Source organism: Podarcis tiliguerta (assembly GCF_965153285.1).
Source record: "Podarcis tiliguerta genome assembly, chromosome: 10".
Lineage (NCBI taxonomy): Eukaryota > Metazoa > Chordata > Lepidosauria > Squamata > Lacertidae > Podarcis > Podarcis tiliguerta.
In genome coordinates this window covers 62,671,995-62,693,251 of record NC_139543.1, presented here as the reverse complement: position 1 = coordinate 62,693,251, position 21,257 = coordinate 62,671,995, and the positions used below count along the sequence as shown (strand labels likewise).

Genomic DNA, 21,257 nt, shown 5'->3' with positions numbered 1-21,257 from the left:
GGTCTTTTACCAAGAGGCAGCGGTAAGGAAATCTCCTACGAACCTGCCCATCTGCATTGTCTTTTTTCATGAGTGTTTTGGAGACAGTGGCGTAGCGTGGGTTGTCAGCACCCAGGGCAAGGCAAGTAATTTGCGCCCCCTAACCCGTGGATTTGTGCCCCCTAACCTGTGGATTTGCGCCCCCTAACCCTACCCCCCAGATGTTGCGCCCGGTGCGGCCGGCCCCCCTGCACCCCCCACGCTACGCCACTGTTTGGAGATCAAGCCTTCTGCTTCCACCCTCCCACCCCCACCCTCTCCTTGAGCTTTTGGGCCTCGGTGACCTTTTCACAGCCAAAGACGCCCTCATTAAGACAGCTGATCTCTTACGAAATGTTAGCATTTGTCGGAAAGAGCTTTAGTGCGCTGTAAGTATCTGTGGAAGAGCTATGAGGAAGGGGGTGGGAATCAAACTGGCAACATTTCCTGCATTAATACCCTTTAAATGTCAGCCGTTCATGTAGATGCCGTCCACGATCTGTAGAATCCCATTAGCCCCCCACAGTTAGAGGACTTTCGACTTGATCACTAACATGCAGTTTAATATTGGGAATATTTGGGCACTTTTGGAATTCTTGGAGGCTTTGCAGTTCTCCAGACTGAATATTCCAAAGCTGTGTGCCATCAGATCACAGTCAGCACAGGCTTCTCCAATCTGATTTTTCCCAGATGTTTGGGACTACAACTCCCATCAGCGCTGTGTTGGCTAGGGCTGATGGGAACTATAGTCCAAGACAGGAGTGCCAGCATGGCTCTGTGACTGTGGGTGCCCAGGCCTGTGGGTGCCATGCAGCGTGCATGGCCCGGTACTGAAATTTGTGGGTGCTCAGCCCCTTTATGGGGAATTTTTTGGGCGCTCGGCACCCAGGGAGTTGGCATCTATGGCCCAAGACATCTGGAGGGCACAATGTTGGTGAAGGACGAGTTGGAAGGAAATGACCTGCATGAGCTTCCTGTGAATCAAAAACGCCTGTTCCTCTATGATGTAACACTCCTCTGACATCCTTCAAATCAGCACATGCTGGATACGCAAAATTCTGCCATGTTTCTGCATTGTGGTTGGACCATTAGTTATTCCCTATCAGTGGTGTGGCAGTGATTTTTCTGAAGTGCAGTAACTCATTGTGTTCTACCCTATAACCCTCACACCAAAGAGTAGCAGTATATACATGCAATGTATAAGGACAAGCATAGCTGCAATCCTACGTATAGTTTCCTGGAAGTAACTGAACTTAGTGGTGCTTTCTTTTGACTGCATGGATGCAACTGGTAAAACTTCAACAAGAGATCTTCAGCTAGCTGAAATGCAACCTTTGGTTTCTAATTATAAAGGCAAACAATCTTGCAAAGAAATGTTACCATTAAACTGCTAGTCTGAATCGGGAACCCCATCAAAGAAAAGGAAAGAAGGACCCAGACTCTCCTTGCTAATTTCCCTCATTCCCACACTTCCTCTGAACTAATCTGTTGCAAGAAAACCTGAATGACACCTCATTTTCACTACCCAGAGCAGGGGAGATCTGACAACCCCTCTGGCACCCCATAATCTCTCCTGCTTTGAAATAAGCCCTGGAATTGTCTTCCCCAGAGCTGTGCTACTGCCACGACAGCTCCTGATGCAAAGATGCAACTGATTTTGCTATCCTAACAGAGTTTTCTATCCAAGATAGACAAAGCACAAAATGACATCCTCTGCAATTTCATGTGCCAAAGGAAAAATGAATCTTATTGCAATACTTGTAGAGTAGCAGACTCCACCATCTGACATGGGAGAAAGCAAGCTTAGGGGGTGCAAGGCAGGCTGTTTGGCACACTGTCCTCCAAAACCTTTCTGCTACTCCTAAAAAAAACAACCACCCTCTACTGGATAGGCAGCAGCTTCGCTTTGCATAATGGTAATAATAATAATAATAATAATAATAATAATAATAATAATTTATATTTATATTTATTCCCTGCCCTCCCCAGCCAAGGCCAGGCTCAGGGCAGCTAACAAGCAATAATAAAAACAAATTGAATGAATACAACTTTAAAACAAGATTAAAATACAACACTTAAATATTGAAACATTAAAATACAGCCTCATCACAGGTAAAGCTGTCCCTCTTTTAAATAGAAAGGAGACTTTCTTTTTGGTCTTCACAGAGAAAGTCAACCAGTGTTGGAGATACAAAAGAGTTTGTGGAACTATTAAAATATTTACTGATGCAGTACAAAAATAACAGAAATGTGCCTTCTTTTTTTTTTTTTTTTTTGCCTCACAAATAAATTGTGGCATATGGAACAGTTACCTATCATTGCCTTGCTATGATATATGCAGTTCTATGTTCAATAATGATAGGCAGTCAGCAGAAAAATTATCTACCAACTTGAGAGGAATGGAAATGCAAAAAATTGGAACTTTAACATACAAGTTGACAATCTAAAGAGTTTGGGGAAGGAAATTACAGAGACAGTAGATTCCATAGAGTGGTTCCTGGAACTGAGTCATAGCTTTGGAAAATATTCAGTGTGAAGTGCTAATGCTAATTTGGTACAGGGACAGAAGATTTTATATAATACGATTAATTAAGGTTTCGGATGTTGCTTTGCCATAGTAATAATATAATGTAACCTAGGCTTATGAGGGTGTTGTTCTAGGCCCCGTGATCAGGTAATTTCCACCCTAAGACAGCTGGCAAAACCAACAGTGACTTGTGGTCAGAAGGGAATGCAAGACAATGTTATCTTCCTTACCTGGTCCAGGTGGTTGTAGAAATCTATACTCGCCGCACACAGGTACCTTCCCAGCAAGGTTGCATGAGTTGTGAAAATGGTTGCGACTGGGATCTTCCTGGATCTACAGAGGATCAGCCCAGGCCCTGCTTGCCATTCATGGAAGTGGGCAATGATGTTGGGCTTGTCTTCAAATTGATCGGAGAGCTGGAAAGAGATAGAAAGTAAAGTGGTATTTGAGCCATGTTTAAAGAATGAAGGACATTCAAAAGCACACCTGTTTTATTAAAGTCACGAAGGAGAGCTATGTGATTACAGTCGTACCTCGGAAGGCGAACGGAATCCGTTCTGGAAGTCCGTTCAACATCCAAAACGATCAGGAACCAAAGCGCGGCTTCTGATTGGCTGCAGGAAGCTCCTGCAGCCAGTCAGAAGCCGCAGAAGCCGTGATGGATACGTTTGCAAACCAGAACTCTCACTTCCGGGTTTGCAGCATTCAGGAGCTAAAACGTTCATCTCGCAAGACGTTCCACTTCCGAGGTACGACTGTACTTCAAAGTAATGGGGTTGTATCAAATACTAGACATACTTAGAGGAGACCCATTAAAATGAATGGGCAAGGCTAATTTAGGTCCCCGAATTTCACTGGGTCTAATTTGAGTATAACTTAGTTGGATGCAACACTGAAGCTTGACATTTTGTTGGAGACGTATGTCTCCAACAGCTACAAATCTGAATGAAGGAGCATCTCCACTCCCATCATTCTGCCCGGACATTGAGGTCCAGTTCTGAGGGCCTTCTGGCGGTTCCCTCACTGCAAGAAGCCAAGGGCCTTCTTGGTAGTGGCACCTGCCCTATGGAACGCCCTCCCACCAGATGTCAAAGAGAAGAACAACTACCAGACTTTTAGAAGACATCTGAAGGAAGCCCTGTTTAGGGAAGCTTTTAATATTTAACAGACCACAGTATTTTAATATTTTGTTAGAAGCCGCCCAGAGTGGCTGGGGAAACCCAGCCAGATGGTCAGGGTATAAATAATAAATTATTATTATTATTATTATTATTATTATTATTATTATTGGCATATGATGTACATGGTGCAATGTGTGAACCTTAGTACAGTACCTCTTTGAAGAACCAGGCAGTTAGCGACCCAAAGATAAGCACATCATTCGCTTCTCGGTCGTGGTAAGGAATTCCAATCTGGCTGGCGTCCCAGAACTCCCCTTTCCACCTATCCAAATTCCAAGCCGCTGATCCTATATCAAACAGCACCACATACGGACTCCCTTCTATCAGCCACCTGCCAAAATACACCTGATAAGAGGGAGAAATAAATGTTAGGGTTAACCCACCATGTTGGCACATAAATGTAAAATAAAAAGAAAGTGTGAAGTGCCAGATTACCATTAAATAGGCAGAGTAGGCACAAGTCTATGGGCCCCATGTCTTTTAGGGGCTCCGCAAACGCAGATCAAAATAATATTGTTTTGATCTTGTGCAATGAAATTGGTGGATTTAAATTATTGGTTGGTAAAATCCAAAATAGGGACGCGGGTGGAGCTGTGGTCTAAAACACTGAGCCTAGGACTTGCCGATCGGAAGGTCAGCGGTTTGAATCCTCGCGACGGACTGAGCTCCCATTGTTCGGTCTCTGCTCCTGCCCACCTAGCAGTTCGAAAGCACGTCAAGTGCAAGTAGATAAATAGGTACCACTCTGGCGGGAAGGTAAACAGCGTTTCCGTGCGCCGCTCTGGTTCGCCAGAAGCGGCTTAGCCATGCTGGCCACATGACCTGGAAGCTGTACGCCGGCTCCCTCGGCCAGAAAAGTGAGATGAGCGCACAACCCCAGAGTCGGCCACGACTGGAGCTGACGGTCAGGGGTACTTTACCTTTACCTAAAATCCAAAGTGTATTAGGAGATAATTTGCAAGCCACCCCCCCCCCCCGAGATTTCAACTGCCTAGGCACCTCTGCAGGGTTTAACTTGGCACTGAAAGTGTGCAGTTGTCAGGGGGATAGTGTAGATAACAGAGAAAAGCTCAAGTTAGTGAACATGGTGGTAGCTCAGTGAGCTCCGTGGCTGAATTGGGAATTCGAACCCTGGTCTCCCATGCCGCAGTCTAGCACACTAGCCACTAAGCCACACTGGCTCTCCTTTGTATTAGGCTTGTTTCCTTGATACCTTTTCCCTGGAGAAAAAGGGGGTTGAATTGGAGTTTTTTTTAATGCATCCTGAAGTATGTACTCTCTACTGCTGAGCTATATGCTGTCCTGTTAGAATTAGCCCCTGGTTTGCAATATGTCATTACTGATCAGTGGAACGCTGCCCACAAATATACTACGAACAGCATGGATGCAGCAACTGCAATACGAATGCTCAACTCTGCCCTCAATGGATTGCAAACACCATTGGCGCAGCCATAAAAACATGCCTTTGGGAACTATGCTCCTTAGAAGTTTGGCTCATATGAGCAAAACAAGCACCACACTGGAACAAATTTCAGGTCTACTCTTCGATCCCTTTGCCACGATTACACAATCACAAAAGGCAGCCGTACAATGCCTGGCAACTCCCCTGGGTTAACACACTGCTGTTGCAACTCTCCTGCAGTGTGAGAGGCCCTCGCATTTATTTATGTGGATTGAATAAACTCGCTTTGTCTTTAATGCCTTACTGTTCACACCAAGGCTGAGCCACGAAGTTTACTGGGTGGTGAACAACGGCAAGTAATTCCAGCCCAACCTTCCCTGCTCAGTTTAACAATTTATTTATCCATTATGTTTGCATACCTCCTTCTGCCTCATGACTTCCAAGGATATCTTTCTTAGATTGCATAAAAACGTACCTTTAAATTTTTTTATTGAGAAAATTGCATGCACGCACATAAATATACATTATGCTTCATATAATATATTAAGCTCTTTAAAATATTATTAGAAGGCAAGATGTTAACACTTCAGCAATAATTGCAATTAAGCACATTTTATAATTTCATTGAAAGAGATCATTAAAATGAAACTGCATGTACCTTCTCGACTTTTCTAATTTATTTTACACTATGAAGATTTTTAAATTTAAAAAGTTACTGATGATAGATAGATAGATGATAGATTAGATAGATAGATAGATAGATAGATGATAGACAGATAGAATTACATGCTTATCCAGCCAGGCATAGATAAGGTCATTTTGTGTCTACAGAAATCTGACTGCATTATTTGGGGACTGGAAAGCCAAAGGCCGAAATCCCATTAAGCAGACTTCCAGATAAATGCACTCTTAAAACGTGTAATTGGATAAACGGGTCCCTTTCTCAAAAATAACCTGGAATGAATCGACTTTGACCGAGACCAGTATGTCAGGCAGAAAGACAAGAGCATTAGTGGAACCAGCTAATCTCCAAGTGAGTCAGCTTAGTTGCCTCAGGAAACAAAAGGAGAGAAATCCCGTTTACCTGGCACCCGCTGGTCCTCATGGATTCCATTGCCTTTTTCACGGCTCCGTTGGGAGGTTCGCAGACTTCCACCTGGGTCTTCACGTTGTGCTCAAAATAAGGGCCGATGAGGAAGTAGTTTTCCCCCCATTCGTCCAACGTGATTTTGGCTTTTGTCTGGATCACGGTGTAGATGCCACCAACTGTGAGAGGAGAAGCAAAGCTTATATTGGTTGGACGGCCATCTGTCATGGATGCTTTAGCTGAGATTCCTGCATTGCAGGGGGTTGGACTAGATGACCCTCAGGGTCCCTTCCAACTCCAGAATTCTATAGTTTTATGTTCTGAAAGGAGTAGCCCTCACATTCACCTCCCGCAGGTCTAAGCGGCCTGTTATGGGTGAGACTATACTTACATTGTCCTAATTATATCTGGCCAGATTTCCTTTGTTAACACTATTGCTTTTGCATCCTATTTGCACCGACTAATCCTTTCCTGCAGAGTTGGAATGATGATTCCATTTGCCATCGTTGGGAGATCCAGTTCAGACAACCATGTATTATGTGCCCAGGTCTGCCTGGGGGGTGACTTTCCAGTTTAAACTTGGGCACAGCATGTAGGGACAGGGGAGAAATTCAATTCAATTTGCATTTAAAGTCGAAGCTACCAAATTTGCACATTCCAAAACTATATGTCAGCTAAAAGACGGATATCCTTTAAATTCACACTACTCGTGAGTTTGGCAATGCAGTTCTCCAGCAAAGCAATTGTCGTAGGAATAATAATAATAATAATAATAATAATAATAATAATAATTTATTTATACCCCGCCCATCTGGCTGGGTTTCCCCAGCCACTCTGGACAGCTTCCAACTGAATATTAAAAACAGTACAGCATCAGACATTAAAAACTTCCCTAAAGAGGGCTGCCTTGAGTTGTCTTTTAAAAGTTGTTTATTGCCTTGACATCTGCTGGGAGGGCGTTCCACAGGGCAGGCGCCACTACCGAGAAGGCCCTCTGTCTGGTTCCCTGTAACCTTACTTCTCGCAATGAGGGAACCGCCAGAAGGCCCTCGGCACTGGATCTCAGTGTCCGGGCTGAACGATGGGGGTGGAGACACTCCTTCAGGTATACAGGACTGAGGCCGTTTAGGGCTTTAAAGGTCAGCACCAACACTTTGAATTGTGCTCGGAAACGTACTGGGAGCCAATGCAGATCTCTCAGAACCGGTGTTATGTGGTCCCGGCGGCCACTCCCAGTCACCAGTCTAGCTGCCGCATTCTGGATTAATTGAAGTTTCTGGGTCACCTTCAAAGGTAGCCCCACGTAGAGCGTGTTGCCGTAGTCCAAACGGGAGATAACCAGAGCTTGCACCACCATGCAAGACAGTCTGCGGGCAGGTAGGGTCTTAGCCTGCGTACCAGGTGGAGCTGATAGACAGCTGTCCTGGACACAGAATTAACCTGTGCCTCCATGGACAGTTGTGAGTCCAAAATGACTCCCAGGCTGCGCACCTGGTCCTTCAGGGGCACAGTTACCCCATTCAGGACCAGGGAATCCCCCACACCCGCCCCCCCTGTCCCCCAAAAACAGTACTTCTGTCTTGTCAGGATTCAACCTCAATCTGTTAGCCACCATCCATCCTCCAACAGCCTCCAGGCACTCACACAGGACCTTCACCGGCTTCACTGGTTCTGATTTAAAGGAGAGGTAGAGCTGGGTGTCATCTGCATACTGATGAACACCCAGCCCAAACCCCCTGATGATCTCTCCCAGCGGCTTCATATAGATATTAAAAAGCATGGGGGAGAGGACGGAACCCTGAGGCACCCCACAAGTGAGAGCCCAGGGGTCTGAACACTCATCCCCCCCACCACTGTCTGGACACGGCCCAGGAGAAAGGAGCGGAACCACCGTATAACAGTGCCCCCAGCTCGCAGCCCCTCTAGACGGTCCAGAAGGATGTTATGGTCGATGGTGTCAAGGTGAGAGATCCAGCAGAACTAGGAAACAGCTCTCACCTTTGTCCCTAGCCCGCCAGAGATCATCAACCAGCACGACCAAGGCAGTTTCAGTCCCATGGTGAGGCCTGAATCCTGATTGGAAGGGATCCAAATGTTCCGCATCCTCCAGGCGTGCTTGGAGTTGTTTGGCAACCACCGCTCAATCACGTTGCCCAAGAATGGTAAATTTGAGACTGGGCGATAGTTGGCCAAATTGGTTGGGTCTAAAGATGTTTTTTAAGAAGCGGTTTAATGACAGCCAGCTAGTCTGGGAAGGCTCCCTCACAGAGGGAAGCATTCACGACCCTGCAAAGCCTATCGCCCAGCCCTTCCCGGCTCGCTTTTATTAGCCAGGATGGGCAAGGATCAAGGAGACAGGTGGTCGGTTTCACTTGTCCAAGCAGCCTGTCCACATCCTCGGAGGTAACAGATTGGAATTGATCCCATGTAAAAAGCAGAGACGTCACCTTGCCAACAAAGGTCCGTATAGTAAAAGCTATGGTTTTCCCAGTAGTGATGTATGGAAGTGAGAGCTGGACCATAAAGAAGGCTGATCGCCGAAGAATTGATGCTTTTGAATTATGGTGCTGGAGGAGACTCTTGAGAGTCCCATGGACTGTAAGAAGATCAAACGCATCCATTCTTAAGTAAATCAGCCCTGAGTGCTCACTGGAAGGACAGATCCTGAAGCTGAGGCTCCAATACTTTGGCCACCTCATGAGAAGAGAAGACTCCCTGGAAAAGACCCTGATGTTGGGAAAGATGGAGGGCACAAGGAGAAGGGGACGACAGAGGACGAGATGGCTGGATAGTGTTCTTGAAGCTACCAGCTTGAGTTTGACCAAACTGCAGGAGGCAGTGGAAGACAGGAGTGCCTGGCGTGCTCTAGTCCATGGGGTCATGAAGAGTCGGACACGACTAAATGACTAAAACAACAACAACAACAACAGGACTAGACAGAACTCTAGCACTCTCCCGCCCTGGCCCTGCTCCCACGGTGGAGTCTACCTCCTTCTGAATCTGAGCGACTTTATCAGCAAAAAACTTTGCAAAAGCATTGCAGGAGATCTTGGGGTCCCTACCAGGCCCCGGTGGTGCAGGTGGTTCCGATAGATTATGAACCACCTGAAAAAGTCTCTTGCTGCTGTTTTCTGCAGATGCAATGGACGCGGCAAAGAAGGCCCTATTCGCCGTCGCCATTGCCACTTGGTAGGCTCGACGTTGAGCTCTAGCCCGTGTCCAGTCTGATTCAGAATGAGTTTTCCGCCACTGGCTCTCTAGCCGTCTCAACGATTGTTTCATCGCCCTCAGCTCCGGGGAAAACCACGGGGCTGTCCGGGCTCCATGCAATCGGAGTGGGCGCTTCGGAGCCAGACACTCAATAGCCCTGGTTAACGCCGCATTCTAGCGGGCCACCAGGGAATCAGCTGAAAGGCCATCAACTTAGGATAAAACATCCCCTACCACTCTCTGGAAGCCAATTGGATCCATTAAGTGGTGGGGGCAGACCATCCGAATCGGTCCCACCTCCCTGCAGAGGGGAAGGGTCGCGGAGAAGTCCAGTTGCACCAGGAAGTGATCTGACCGTGGCACTTCTTTTGTTTCGCTTTTAGTTAATATCAGATCACCAACATCCGTAGAGGTAAACACCAAGTCTAAAGCATGTCCGTTGCTATGAGTTGGGCCAAACTTATTCAGGGACAGCCCCATGGAGGCCATGCTTTCCACGAAGTCCCGAGCGGCCCCTTGTAAGGTTGTGTCGGCATGGATGTTAAAATGCCCCAGGACAACCAAGCTAGATGTCTCCAGGAGAAAATCCGCCACGACCTGAAGCAGCTCGGGCAGGGAATCCTTGGTGCAGCGGGGAGGTCGGTACACCAATAGGAATCCTGTACTGCCCCTATTGCCCAACTTCCAGAACATGCACTCAGAGAACTGGGTCTTCCCAATAGGACGCCTGCTGCAGACTAATGACTTCCTAAAAATCACTGCAACCCCCCCTCCCCACCCACATGACCTGGGTTGCTGTGCGTAAGAGAAACCCGGTGGGCAAGCAGTGGCAAGGACAGGCCCATCTGCTTCATCCAACCAGGTCTCTGTCACACATGCCAGGTCAAATCCTCCATCCACAATCAGGTCGTGGATAGCAGTGGTTTTATTCATCATTGACCTGGCATTGCACAGCAACACTTTCAGGTCATGTGGGTTTCCCTTGCTGATTCCAGTATCCTTCCGGTCAGGACCAGACCTGGAGGCAGGGATAGTCCTCAAATAACGACTAAACCTGCCTCCACGGTAATGACATGGTCTGGTCTTAGCGTAACTCCTCCTCCTGCCCGTGATCACTGAGATTGGGTGTCCCAATACATCCCCCCCTGTGAAACCTGCCCCAGCCATTCTATTGCACCAGCCAGTAATCACACAGTAATGTACCAGCCAGTAATCACACAGTTCAAAGATGAAGTTAACTAAACATAACCTCCACAGACTTGGCTGAGTGTCAGGCCTAATGAGCAGGGCAGCTCATTTCCAGTGGTCTACCTCCATGAAGCAATGACAAACCTAGACAGCATCTTAAAAAGCAGAGACATCACCTTGCCAACAAAGGTCTGTATAGTTAAAGCTATGGTTTTCCCAGTAGTGATGTATGGAAGTGAGAGCTGGACTATAAAGAAGGCTGATCGCCGAAGAATTGATGCTTTTGAATTATGGTGCTGGAGGAGACTCTTGAGAGTCCTGTGAACTGCAAGAAGATCACACCTATCCATTCTGAAGGAAATCAGCCCTGAGCGCTCACTGAAAGGACAGATTGTGAAGCTGTGGCTCCAATACTTTGGCCACCTCATGAGAAGAGAAGACTCCCTGGAAAAGACCCTGATGTTGGGAAAGATGGAGGGCACAAGGAGAAGGGGACGACAGAGGACGAGATGGTTGGATAGTGTTCTTGAAGCTACCAGCATGAGTTTGACCAAACTGCGGGAGGCAGTGGAAGACAGGAGTGCCTGGCATGCTCTGGTCCATGGGGTCACGAAGAGTCGGACACGACTAAACAACACAAGTGCCCCTTAACCTGGATGTTCCATTTAGCTACCACAGCTAACATCCACGGATATCGTGAAGCGAGATGATTTAAACCACCGCCCTCCCAAAGCCTGGCGTGTGGCAATGCAGAGCAGGTCAGGCAAACAGTTATGTCTCCTTGCTCCTCTCGCCATGATTTTTCTGCTGACGCATTCCACACCCGCTGTGCCTGGTGGATCAGCTTCTGTCGTCTTATATAGCCCATGTGCCCAGCCAGGGTTAGTAATCCAAATGCAGCCCCAGAGCTCAGCATCCCTAAGATGATAAAACCGGCCTTGGTCATCCCAGCACGTGGAATGCCCAGAAATGAGACTGGGAAGGAATCTCACGAGCCTCAGCTGCCCTTATTCTTCCCAAAGCAATAGTTCCTGTTTCTTGAAACTTATCCCTGCAAAATCACTTCTGCCCCTCTATTTGTAGTTCATGGCATTTGGAAATCGGTAGGCACCTTTTAAAGTAAATATTATTGTATTGGCCTTGGGGCAGGGGGAATGTTGTTGATTGTGGCAGCCAGAACGACCAAGGACATCAGCGTAGCATTAAGCAAGTGTAACGTTATGAATTTGAGCTTGCTTTATCCTCCTCCCTCCTGTTGCTTTTTTCCTCATGTGCTGTGTCTGCAGGTGAGCCTGCAGAAGTGATTTTTGCAAGCCACTCTGAAAGCCTTCTTGGCTAAAAGGCCATGATAAATATACAAAGCAGACTTTCCCCAACACAACACATTTTTGGATGTCATCTTCATTAGTTATATACATTTTAATGCACACTTTTCCACAATCTATGTCTTTTTTGGTGCACACTACTTGGCTGAGGAACCGCACAGCAAAATTCAGAAAACTGAATTTCCAAGGATGTATTTCGGTTGTGAATTGTTCTGGAAAGAGTGAATTTGGTACGTTCTCCTTTAAATGTGAGACAATGGAGTATGCCTCCAGGGTGAAGTCAAATTGCTGAGGAAGTAACAGGCCACAAAAATGGATATACTAGGGTAAAGTGTGCAGAAAGAAATGCACAGGTTGGTGAAAACAGCGTGCAAAAATGCATCGTGTAAGGAAAAATTGCTTCACAAAGATGTGCATCTAGGGTAAAAGTTGAATACAAAGATGTGTGATTTAGGAGAACTCCACACTATAAAATGCTGATGGATTTTCATGAGGACTTGCTTTTTTTAAAAAAAAGTGATGCAGAAATTAGGAGAGCTCTTTCCAGTTGTCCTAAATTATGCATCACTTAAAAAAAGCAAGTCCTCATGAAAATTCACCAGCATTTTACAGTGCCCCACTGCAGCCTCTATAACATACCCACAAGCCCCATTCAGCTCAGTGATTTAATGGGAGACACCCACCAATGCTGCTAAAGGCCTCTCATTTATGGCAAGTTTAAAAGGAAACCACCAAAATCCACCATCAAGTAAGCTCGATCCCAAACATGTCTATGCCAATGGCGCAGTTCATAGCGATGGCAGATTCACTGATTCCTGATCAGGTAAACAAATTCTGCTCCTCTTCTCCTACATATAACATGGGTAAGTCCAACCTCTCGTTTTTTCCTTATATACATGGCTTGTTGCTTTTGCTCAACATACAGTATGTACAGTAAGCCCGCAACTTGCTCAGCGGTCACGCCTGAAGCGAAAATTGCCTATAGTCAAAACACATTGGGTGCAATGGGAGGTGAGATTGCTAATGTCTTCCCGCCACAGATGCCTGACCCTTTCCACCCACTCTGATTTTTTAAAAATCGCCAAGTACGTAAAGCTGAATGAGCGCAAGTTAAATGAGTGAAAATTGCAGGCTTACTGCACTGCTGTCAAGTTGCCTGTGTGCTTGATCGTTACCTGCTCAACCAATATATATTGCCACTTATTATCTATATATTAACACTTATATTCCTGCATTTCAGGGGGTTGGATGAGATGAATTCTACAGTTCAATGATTCTATGATCACAAAGAGCATCGTAAGTCCCCAATACGTTTTCATGTTGTTTTTCGGTCTCCAGCACTACTGAGAAGAATTTCAACCCTCGACAATGTGTTTTCAGAGACCAGCCTAATATTTGTCCTCCTGCGGGTTAAGATTTCAGTTTTTACAAATGACTCTCTCAGCTGAAATCTTTACCTTTAGCCACACACAGAGAACAAGAGGGGAGGTCAATCATTTACTCATTGTAACTCATTTACACTACACCATTGGAGGGGGGGTCGTTCCCCAGCTGGGCTCTGCATGTTTTGTGGAATACAAACAATGCCCTGGCCTTTGAAACATGCAGCTACATCATAAAGAGCACATTTCTTTATAACCTTTCTAAGGAGCTGGAAGAAATGCCCATGGAGCCCATCATTTATTCTCACAGCCCAGGGTTTACCTATTACGCTTTTGTGTCACAGCACGGATTTGAACTCGGGTCTCTGCCCAGTATGCTGCACCAGAATGGCTCCTAGTAGCATCTGTTACATTTAAAAAAAGAACACAGGTCTCCACCAGGAAAAAAAGATAGAGGCAACCCAATTGTACTGAGACGATGCAAAATTCAGCTTGCGTGTCTCGAGTGTGATATAATTTGGGTGTCTCTCTAGGATGCAAAACCAGGTTTGATTCACTCAAAGGTTGAAGCAAAAACAAGCCCTTCAAACTTACCCTTCATCACCCATTAGCAACCCGGAGGCCAAACCCATTCAAACTAGTGCTGAAATTATCATTTGCGAATATTCTAAGCTCGCCAACACTTGCAATTTTTGCCATTCTGAGTTTGGAGTTTATAAATTCAAATCCTTGTGGTTGTATTGCATGCAGCTCCCTGGCCATCTGTGGTGAAATATTAAATACAGTTGCATGTCATCTGTCAGAACCTATATGACTGTTCTCCAATGTTCTCAATTTTTGAAGTAAAATACAATGCCAAATACTATAGGTATCAAATGATATGCCCCAAAATGTGAAATATTCAGGGGAAATATGGAGGTTTAGCAGCACAAAACATTTTGGGAAACAGGAGAAATCAGGGAAACAAATTTGGGAAAATTGGGGGAATAAATTTGTTTCACTTCTAATTCTAAGCATCCAAGAAAAATGAGATTAAGTGGCAAAGCAGAATTGTAGATGATGGCAAGATTGGGAGCAGCTACTTTTATCCTTCAGAAAGAAGGGAAATGCTTCAAGAGAACATCGTTTTTAAGCTTAGCAACTATTCGAAGGGCACAAATTGCACATCTTTTTCTAATCATAGTAAAGGCTTACACTGAATTTTTGGTTAGGTTGCTATGCAAATTCTCTAGCACATGTAAGAATTGTGGATCATTGCTTCTCTGAAAACCTTTGAAATATGGTGAGTCACAGAGAGTTCCTATATATGGCAATTCCAAAGACCCGCTTGCCACGAGGGATGCGCATACCTGTCAATTTCGGTTCCTCTTAGTTTCTCATTTCCCCACTCTTCTGTTCTCCACATTCCCACATCCCATTTCACCCCCCAAAAAATCCTCACGAAAATTCATTGTCATTTTAGTGTGATTTCACTCCTAAGAGACACATTTTTGTATGCAATTTACACATTTCTGCAAAGCAATTCCCCCTAATATAATGCATTTTTCTATACTGTGTTCACGAATATATACATTTTTTTTTTTTTTTTGCACAAGCTCCTTTTGTTCACATTACATATTACAAATAAGAAGTGCAAATGTCCAAGGATCATCAGGCTTCAGTTTTTTTGTAGTGTTTCGGAACGTGCAAATCGGGGAGGTTCACCTTTAAACGCAACCCAAATTGGATTTCTTCCCCCATCCCTACTTTCCGTGCCAAAGTTTTAACTGAAAAGTCACCCTGAAGCGGACCTTGCTGCATAACAAATGGTTGTCTGAACTGGTTCTCCCCACCATTTCAAATTCAACAATCACTCCAACTCTGAAATGCAGACACGGATTAATGGATGCAAATAGGTAAGTGTCTTAATGTGGCGACACAGTGAAAGCAATCGTGTTAACAGTGGAAATCTAGCCAAATAAATTTAGGAGGACAAAATAAGTGCAGTCAGACTCCTAACAGACATATACTTCTATGTTAATAGCAGATCTTAACAGTATCAAAAGCAACCAGCATCTGAACCTGTTTCCAAATTCTAGCATCCCACACAAGCAGAGTAGAAAGTTACCTTTGTGCTAGAATTGAAACAAATTGGGGAATGGAGGAAGGCAGGAGCCTCAGTAAAATATTCACCAGATTTGAATGTTTTCTAGTCTTCCCAATCATGGGCAATGTGGTTCCTTTTCATATAAGTGAAGGAAGGGAATAAACACTAAAGTAATGCATTCGATACTTATTACTTGAAAATGGATCACCAAGATGGGAAATTGTTTCAAGGTATGTCCACAAACATCTAGAAGGTAAAATTTCAGGGAAGGCGTCTGCAATGTTCTCAGTTTCTTTCTTTCTTTTAAATGGTGGTGATTTCCAATTCGTACTCCAATTTGTTCAAAATTTACCAGCTCTGCTACACTCTGGGAATGAACGAAATATATTTCTGCTGAGAATCTCATGGATTGAGCGAGAATGTTCAAGCGGGTTAAAGCTCTAACCTGCTTGCAAAAACTGCAACACATAGCGATTCACAGTGGGCACCACGTACAGTTAGTTACATGTGCCCATCTCATGTCACGCTCTCTTCAAATAAATACACACCTGTTCCTTGACTTCTTATCTTTACGAAAGGACGGACTACTCTTAAAATAACATTTGGCTTCTCCAGTTCCTAATGAATAAAAACCTTAATTAACATTTTAACTGTGTTTCTCCAACCCTTAATTTATAACATGTAGGGTTGCAGCTTCAGCCCGGAATATATAAACTTTGTTTTTCCAATACCTTAATTAAAAGCATATGAGGATGAGGCTTCAAGCTGGAATCTGAAAGGTTTCTGCTCTGCTGCGCTGTGCTTTTAACCACGGTGTTTGAAATGCTCTTGTTGATTTATGCATTCTATTTGGCAGTTTGGGTTTAATTTTCATGGTTTCGTGATACTATATTGTCCATCATTGGATAGGTAACAATGAGGTCTGGGACCCTTTTTAAAGACAAGCAAATAAAGATTGGAACCCCAATTCTACCTCCCCGGATTCCAGCACTAAGGCAACCAGAAGTAAAATTACCTGTAGCTCACAGGTAGATGAAGAAGAAGAGGAGGAGTACAAACCTTTATTAGTCACTTCCCAAGCCACTTCGAAAAGTAATAAATCCTCCACTGGGAGATCTTCGTCTTCCCACTGAGGAAGCCCATTGAGAGAGGTGACGGAGAGCGATCGTACCAGAGGCATTGGTGATGCTGTGGCTATTGCTTGGGTTACACGGCACAACTCAGTCCTTACAGCCTTTATGCCTCTTTTTTAAAAATGATGATATTTTCCTCCTGCTGCTGGGAGGATCTCCTTGTTTAGCACCGCCTGAAAACAAAGCCCAAAGAGGTTTCAAGAAGAAGCGAAACTTGCCCAGAGAGCTTGACGGCTAATGAAAATGGCCTGACCCACCAGCCTTTAAATTGGCTCAGCAAAATCCCCCAGGCTTGTCCGAAGAGGCTTCTGCTTCTGCTGCTGTTATTGCTGGCTGGAAGGGGGAGGGGGGGAAATCCAAGCTGTCCGGCGAGGGCAAGAATAGGCCCCAGATCAGGAGTAAAGAATTGCCACCGGACTCATCGCTCAGCATTCCTGAAAGCCCCCAGACTCAGGAATAAGCCAAAGGGCTGTGAATTGCCTTAAGCCAATCCCTTGGGGGGGAAGTGCCTGCCTTCAAGCCACCCAGTTGGAGCCCTGCCCAAATTTCCAGAGAGGCACGTGGAGAAATCCCAGATCGAAACTCTTCCCAGAGGTGTGGATGTTCTGCACTTCAGCGACCATTTTTTTATTTTTTATTTTTTTAAGAGAAGAATAATACTTTATTTAGAATTCAACAATAGCAAAGGGGAAAACCACAGCAATTGTTACATCAATTCATTACAATTCACCGATTTTAACAATATATAAATAGTAATAGAAAAATTACACACCATCACTTTTGACTTACTGAAGTTTTCATATTACACTTTTATCTCTTTATCTCCTTCTTAACAAATCAAAAAGAGGAAGACCAAGAAAGGAGGCACACAAAAAAAAAAAAAGAGAAAAGGAAGAAGAAAAAGGGGAGGGAAAGGAAAAAAGAAAGAAAGGGGGGGAAACAAAACAAAATAAACACATTTGACTTCCGATTAGACTCATTGTATTATTATTTCTACTATTTCTACTATTTTTTCACACACAGTTCCAAATTATTGTATTACTTTCTTTGTTTTCGTCTGCACTTCAGCCATCAAAGGTAAACCTACATCTCAAGCTGAGGCAAGCAGGATTTGCATGCATTTTGCAAATCAAGCTGATACAAATATATTTGCCATCTTGGCATGATTTATCCTGCTTATGGTAGATATAGGTAAAGGTAAAGGCACCCCTGACCCTTAGGTCCAGTCGCGGATGACTCTGGGGTTGTGGCGCTCATCTCGCTTTACTGGCCGAGCTTCCGGGTCATGTGACCAGAATGACTAAGCAACTTCTGGCGAACCAGAGCAGTGCATGGAAACGCCGTTTACCTTCCCGCCAGAGTGGTACCTATTTATCTACTTGCGCTTTGATGTGCTTTCAAACTGCTAGGTTGGCAAGAGCTGGGACCGAGCAACAGGAGTTCACCCCATTGCGGGGATTCGAACCGCCGACCTTCTGATCGGCAAGCCCTAGGCTCTGTGGTTTAGACCACAACGCCACCCGCGTCCCATGGTAGACATAGCATGGAGCAAAAGACAAGGCTACTGGAGAACAGGTGAGGAGGAGAGGCTGCGGACCGCGAGAAACAGCCCCGCGTGACACACCAGCCCTGGGGCACAGGGCCTCCCTGCGCGAGAAGAAAGGGAGAGGAAAGTGGAACACAAGGAGTCTCCTTTTTTTTTTTAATGCTTTGTGCATCCCCATCTAAGCTTACCCCTTTCTAAAGTGTATTTATTGGTGTGTGCTTAGGGGGCGCCAATTTTGTGTGCTTTTCTTTTTGTAAATCTACTGAAGAATAAAATAAAATCAGGATTTAGGGATTTTTCTCAGGACGGTGGAGGGTGTGTTTGCTGTATCTCATTGATGTCGTGATGGTGGCACTCGTCCCTTTTTTTGATAGGAAATGTTCTCTGCATGGTGGGAGGATGGGAAAAAAATAGGGGATCGAGGATGGTCAGTAGGGAGTGAGTGAGAAATGTCCTAATTTTCATCTGAGGAATGTTGGAGGGTGTGCAATGAATTACAGCATGTTTATCAGGGTGCAAAGGAGCTAACATCATAGATACAGTGTTTTCATAGAATCATAGAATAGAATCATAGAATCATAGAGTTGGAAGAGACCACAAGGGCCATCGAGTCCAACCCCCTGCCAAGCAGGAAACACCATCAGAGCACTCCTGACATATGGTTGTCAAGCCTCTGCTTAAAGACCTCCAAAGAAGGAGACTCCACCACACTCCTTGGCAGCAAATTCCACTGTCCAACAGCTCTTACTGTCAGGAAGTTCTTCCTAATGTTTAGGTGGAATCTTCTTTCTTGTAGTTTGGATCCATTGCTCCGTGTCCGCTTCTCTGGAGCAGCAGAAAACAACCTTTCTCCCTCCTCTACGTGACATCCTTTTATATATTTGAACATGGCTATCATATCACCCCTTAACCTCTTCTTCTCCAGGCTAAACATGCCCAGCTCCCTTAGCCATTCCTCATAAGGCATCGTTTCCAGGCCTTTGACCATTTTGGTTGCCCTCCCCTGGACACGTTCCAGTTTGTCAGTGTCCTTCTTGAACTGTGGTGCCCAGAACTGGACACAGTTTTCTTGTAAACCACTGCAACAGGAAACAGTCCCGTTGTTGTCTGGAGATCAGGACACACAGAAAGGTATGACACAGACAGTGAGAGCCGGAATAAAACTGAGATGGAAGAGTACCATCTCTGAAACCAAGTCTTCACCAGCCTTGGTTCCCTCCAGATGTTTTGTACTACAATTCAGACTGATAGGAGTTGTCGTCTACAACATCTGGAGGAAACCAGGTTGGCAAAAGCCATCTTAGATACATTGCCATACATTGCCAGGATCCGGCCGTCGGAAGCAGTGTCCGGGTGGGAATCACTAGAATGTCCAGGAAAATCCAGGTGTAGATTTTGGTGAATTTCCTTTAAAATAGTTCAAAAACTTCTCTCTTTTTTGAGATTATGCACAAAAAGCTCAAAAACCTTTGTGTCCAGATTTTCACTTTTTGAAATTTGGCAACCCTATCTTAGATCATCCACAACTCGCAAGCTAAATGAAGAGGGGTCCCTCTAGCGGACTATGGGTGTAAAATAATATTTTCTTTGACTCTCAACATAGTATAGTTTTTTGTTTTGTTTTTAAGTGTGCATATATTTAGGACACAAATTAGAAATCAATGACTGTATCTCCTGATCCTCAATAATAAATAAATAAAAACATATGAAGAGGTGAGAGGAGAGGGAGAGGATTGGACTGGATTTGGTAAATGACGTTGGGTCTGTGGGGCTAAACCTTTCTTTCTATTTTCTTTTATGTATTTATTACCCAAGGAGCTCAAGATAGCAAATATGAGAATATTGGAATGAAGTTATATGGTTTTAGCAGAAGTGTTATTAAGAATTATATGAATATTAATTGTTAATGTGTTAAAGTGGAAAAGTTAAGGTTAAATTGTGTTAGGATAAATAATAGAACAAAAATTGAAGAAGAGGGAAAGGATTTGTTGAATTAGCAAATTTGAACTAGAATACAAAAAAGGGAGGTGCAAGGAAGTCGAGGAAATAAGCAAATGAAAGATATAGATATGAAATTTGGATGTGTGTTTAAATGTTTTTGTTTTCTTTATGTTGTATTGTTGTATTGTATTCTTTTTTATTGTTGACGTATTGTTTGTTGAATCTATGTATTGTTTTTCTTTATTGTCTTTCCTTTTATAATTATAAAATATTTAATAAATATTATTTTTTTAAAAACACAAGATAGCAAATATGGATCTCCTCCTTCTCATTTCCTCTGAAGACAGTTTGGAAACTTCAGATAGTGCAAAATTTAGCAGTTGGGTTGCTCACTGGAGCAAGACGGTTTGAGCATATTACACCGATCCTGGTCCAGCTGCACTGGCTACCAGTTAGTTTCCGGGCCCAATTCAAAGTGTTGGTTTTGATCTATAAAGCCTTAAATGACTCAGGACCACAATACCTCAAGGACCACCTCTTTCCATATGAACCTACCCAGACCCTGAGATAATCTTCTGAGGCCCTTCTTCATGTGCCTCCTCCTCGAGAGGTCCAGAGGGTGGCAAAACGAGAACAGGGCCTTCTCTGCAGTGGCTCCCTGTCTGTGGAATGCTCTCCCCAGGGAAGTTCACCTGGCGCCTTCAATATACAGTTTTAGGCACCAGGCAAAATCGTTCCTTTTTAACCAGGCCTTTGGTTGACCTGATTGAGATCCTACACCCTTTTAAAATCAATAGGATCAATAAGAGTATAGCATCTAGATCAAGGGAAGTAATAGTGCCACTGTATTCTGCTCTGGTCAGACCTCACCTGGAGTACTGTGTCCAGTTCTGGGCACCACAGTTCAAGAAGGACACTGACAAACTGGAACATGTCCAGAGGAGAGCAACCAAAATGGTCAAAGGCCTGGAAACGATGCCTTATGAGGAACGGCTAAGGGAGCTGGGCATGTTTAGCCTGGAGAGGAGGTTAAGGGGTGATATGATAGCCATCTTCAAATATATAAAAGGATGTCACATAGAGGAGGGAGAAAGGTTGTTTTCTGCTGCTCCAGAGAAGCGGACACGGAACAATGGATCCAAACTACAAGAAAGAAGATTCCACCTAAACATTAGGAAGAGCTTCCTGACAGTAAGAGCTGTTGGACAGTGGAATTTGCTGCCAAGGAGTG

The 21,257-nt window shown here is 44.5% G+C and overlaps 1 protein-coding gene across 2 annotated transcripts in view; it reads right to left on the bottom strand.

Moving 5' to 3' along the window:
- Nucleotides 1-17,057, bottom strand: part of GYS2 (glycogen synthase 2) — a 56,125-nt gene extending 39,068 nt beyond the window's left edge. Inside the window, exons 1-5 of one of the 2 annotated variants that reach the window (XM_083402040.1) lie at nt 16,797-17,057; nt 16,466-16,712; nt 6,213-6,394; nt 3,880-4,071; nt 2,776-2,961 (exon numbers count right to left, since the gene is read on the bottom strand). In XM_083402040.1, coding sequence (XP_083258166.1) covers nt 2,776-2,961; nt 3,880-4,071; nt 6,213-6,394; nt 16,466-16,586 — 681 coding nt within the window. In that variant the 5' untranslated portion in view covers nt 16,587-16,712; nt 16,797-17,057. Of the gene's footprint in view, nt 1-2,775; nt 2,962-3,879; nt 4,072-6,212; nt 6,395-16,465 lie in introns of both variants that reach the window. The other variant, XM_083402039.1, reaches the window with a different exon arrangement.
- Between the last annotated feature and the right edge of the window lie 4,200 nt (nt 17,058-21,257).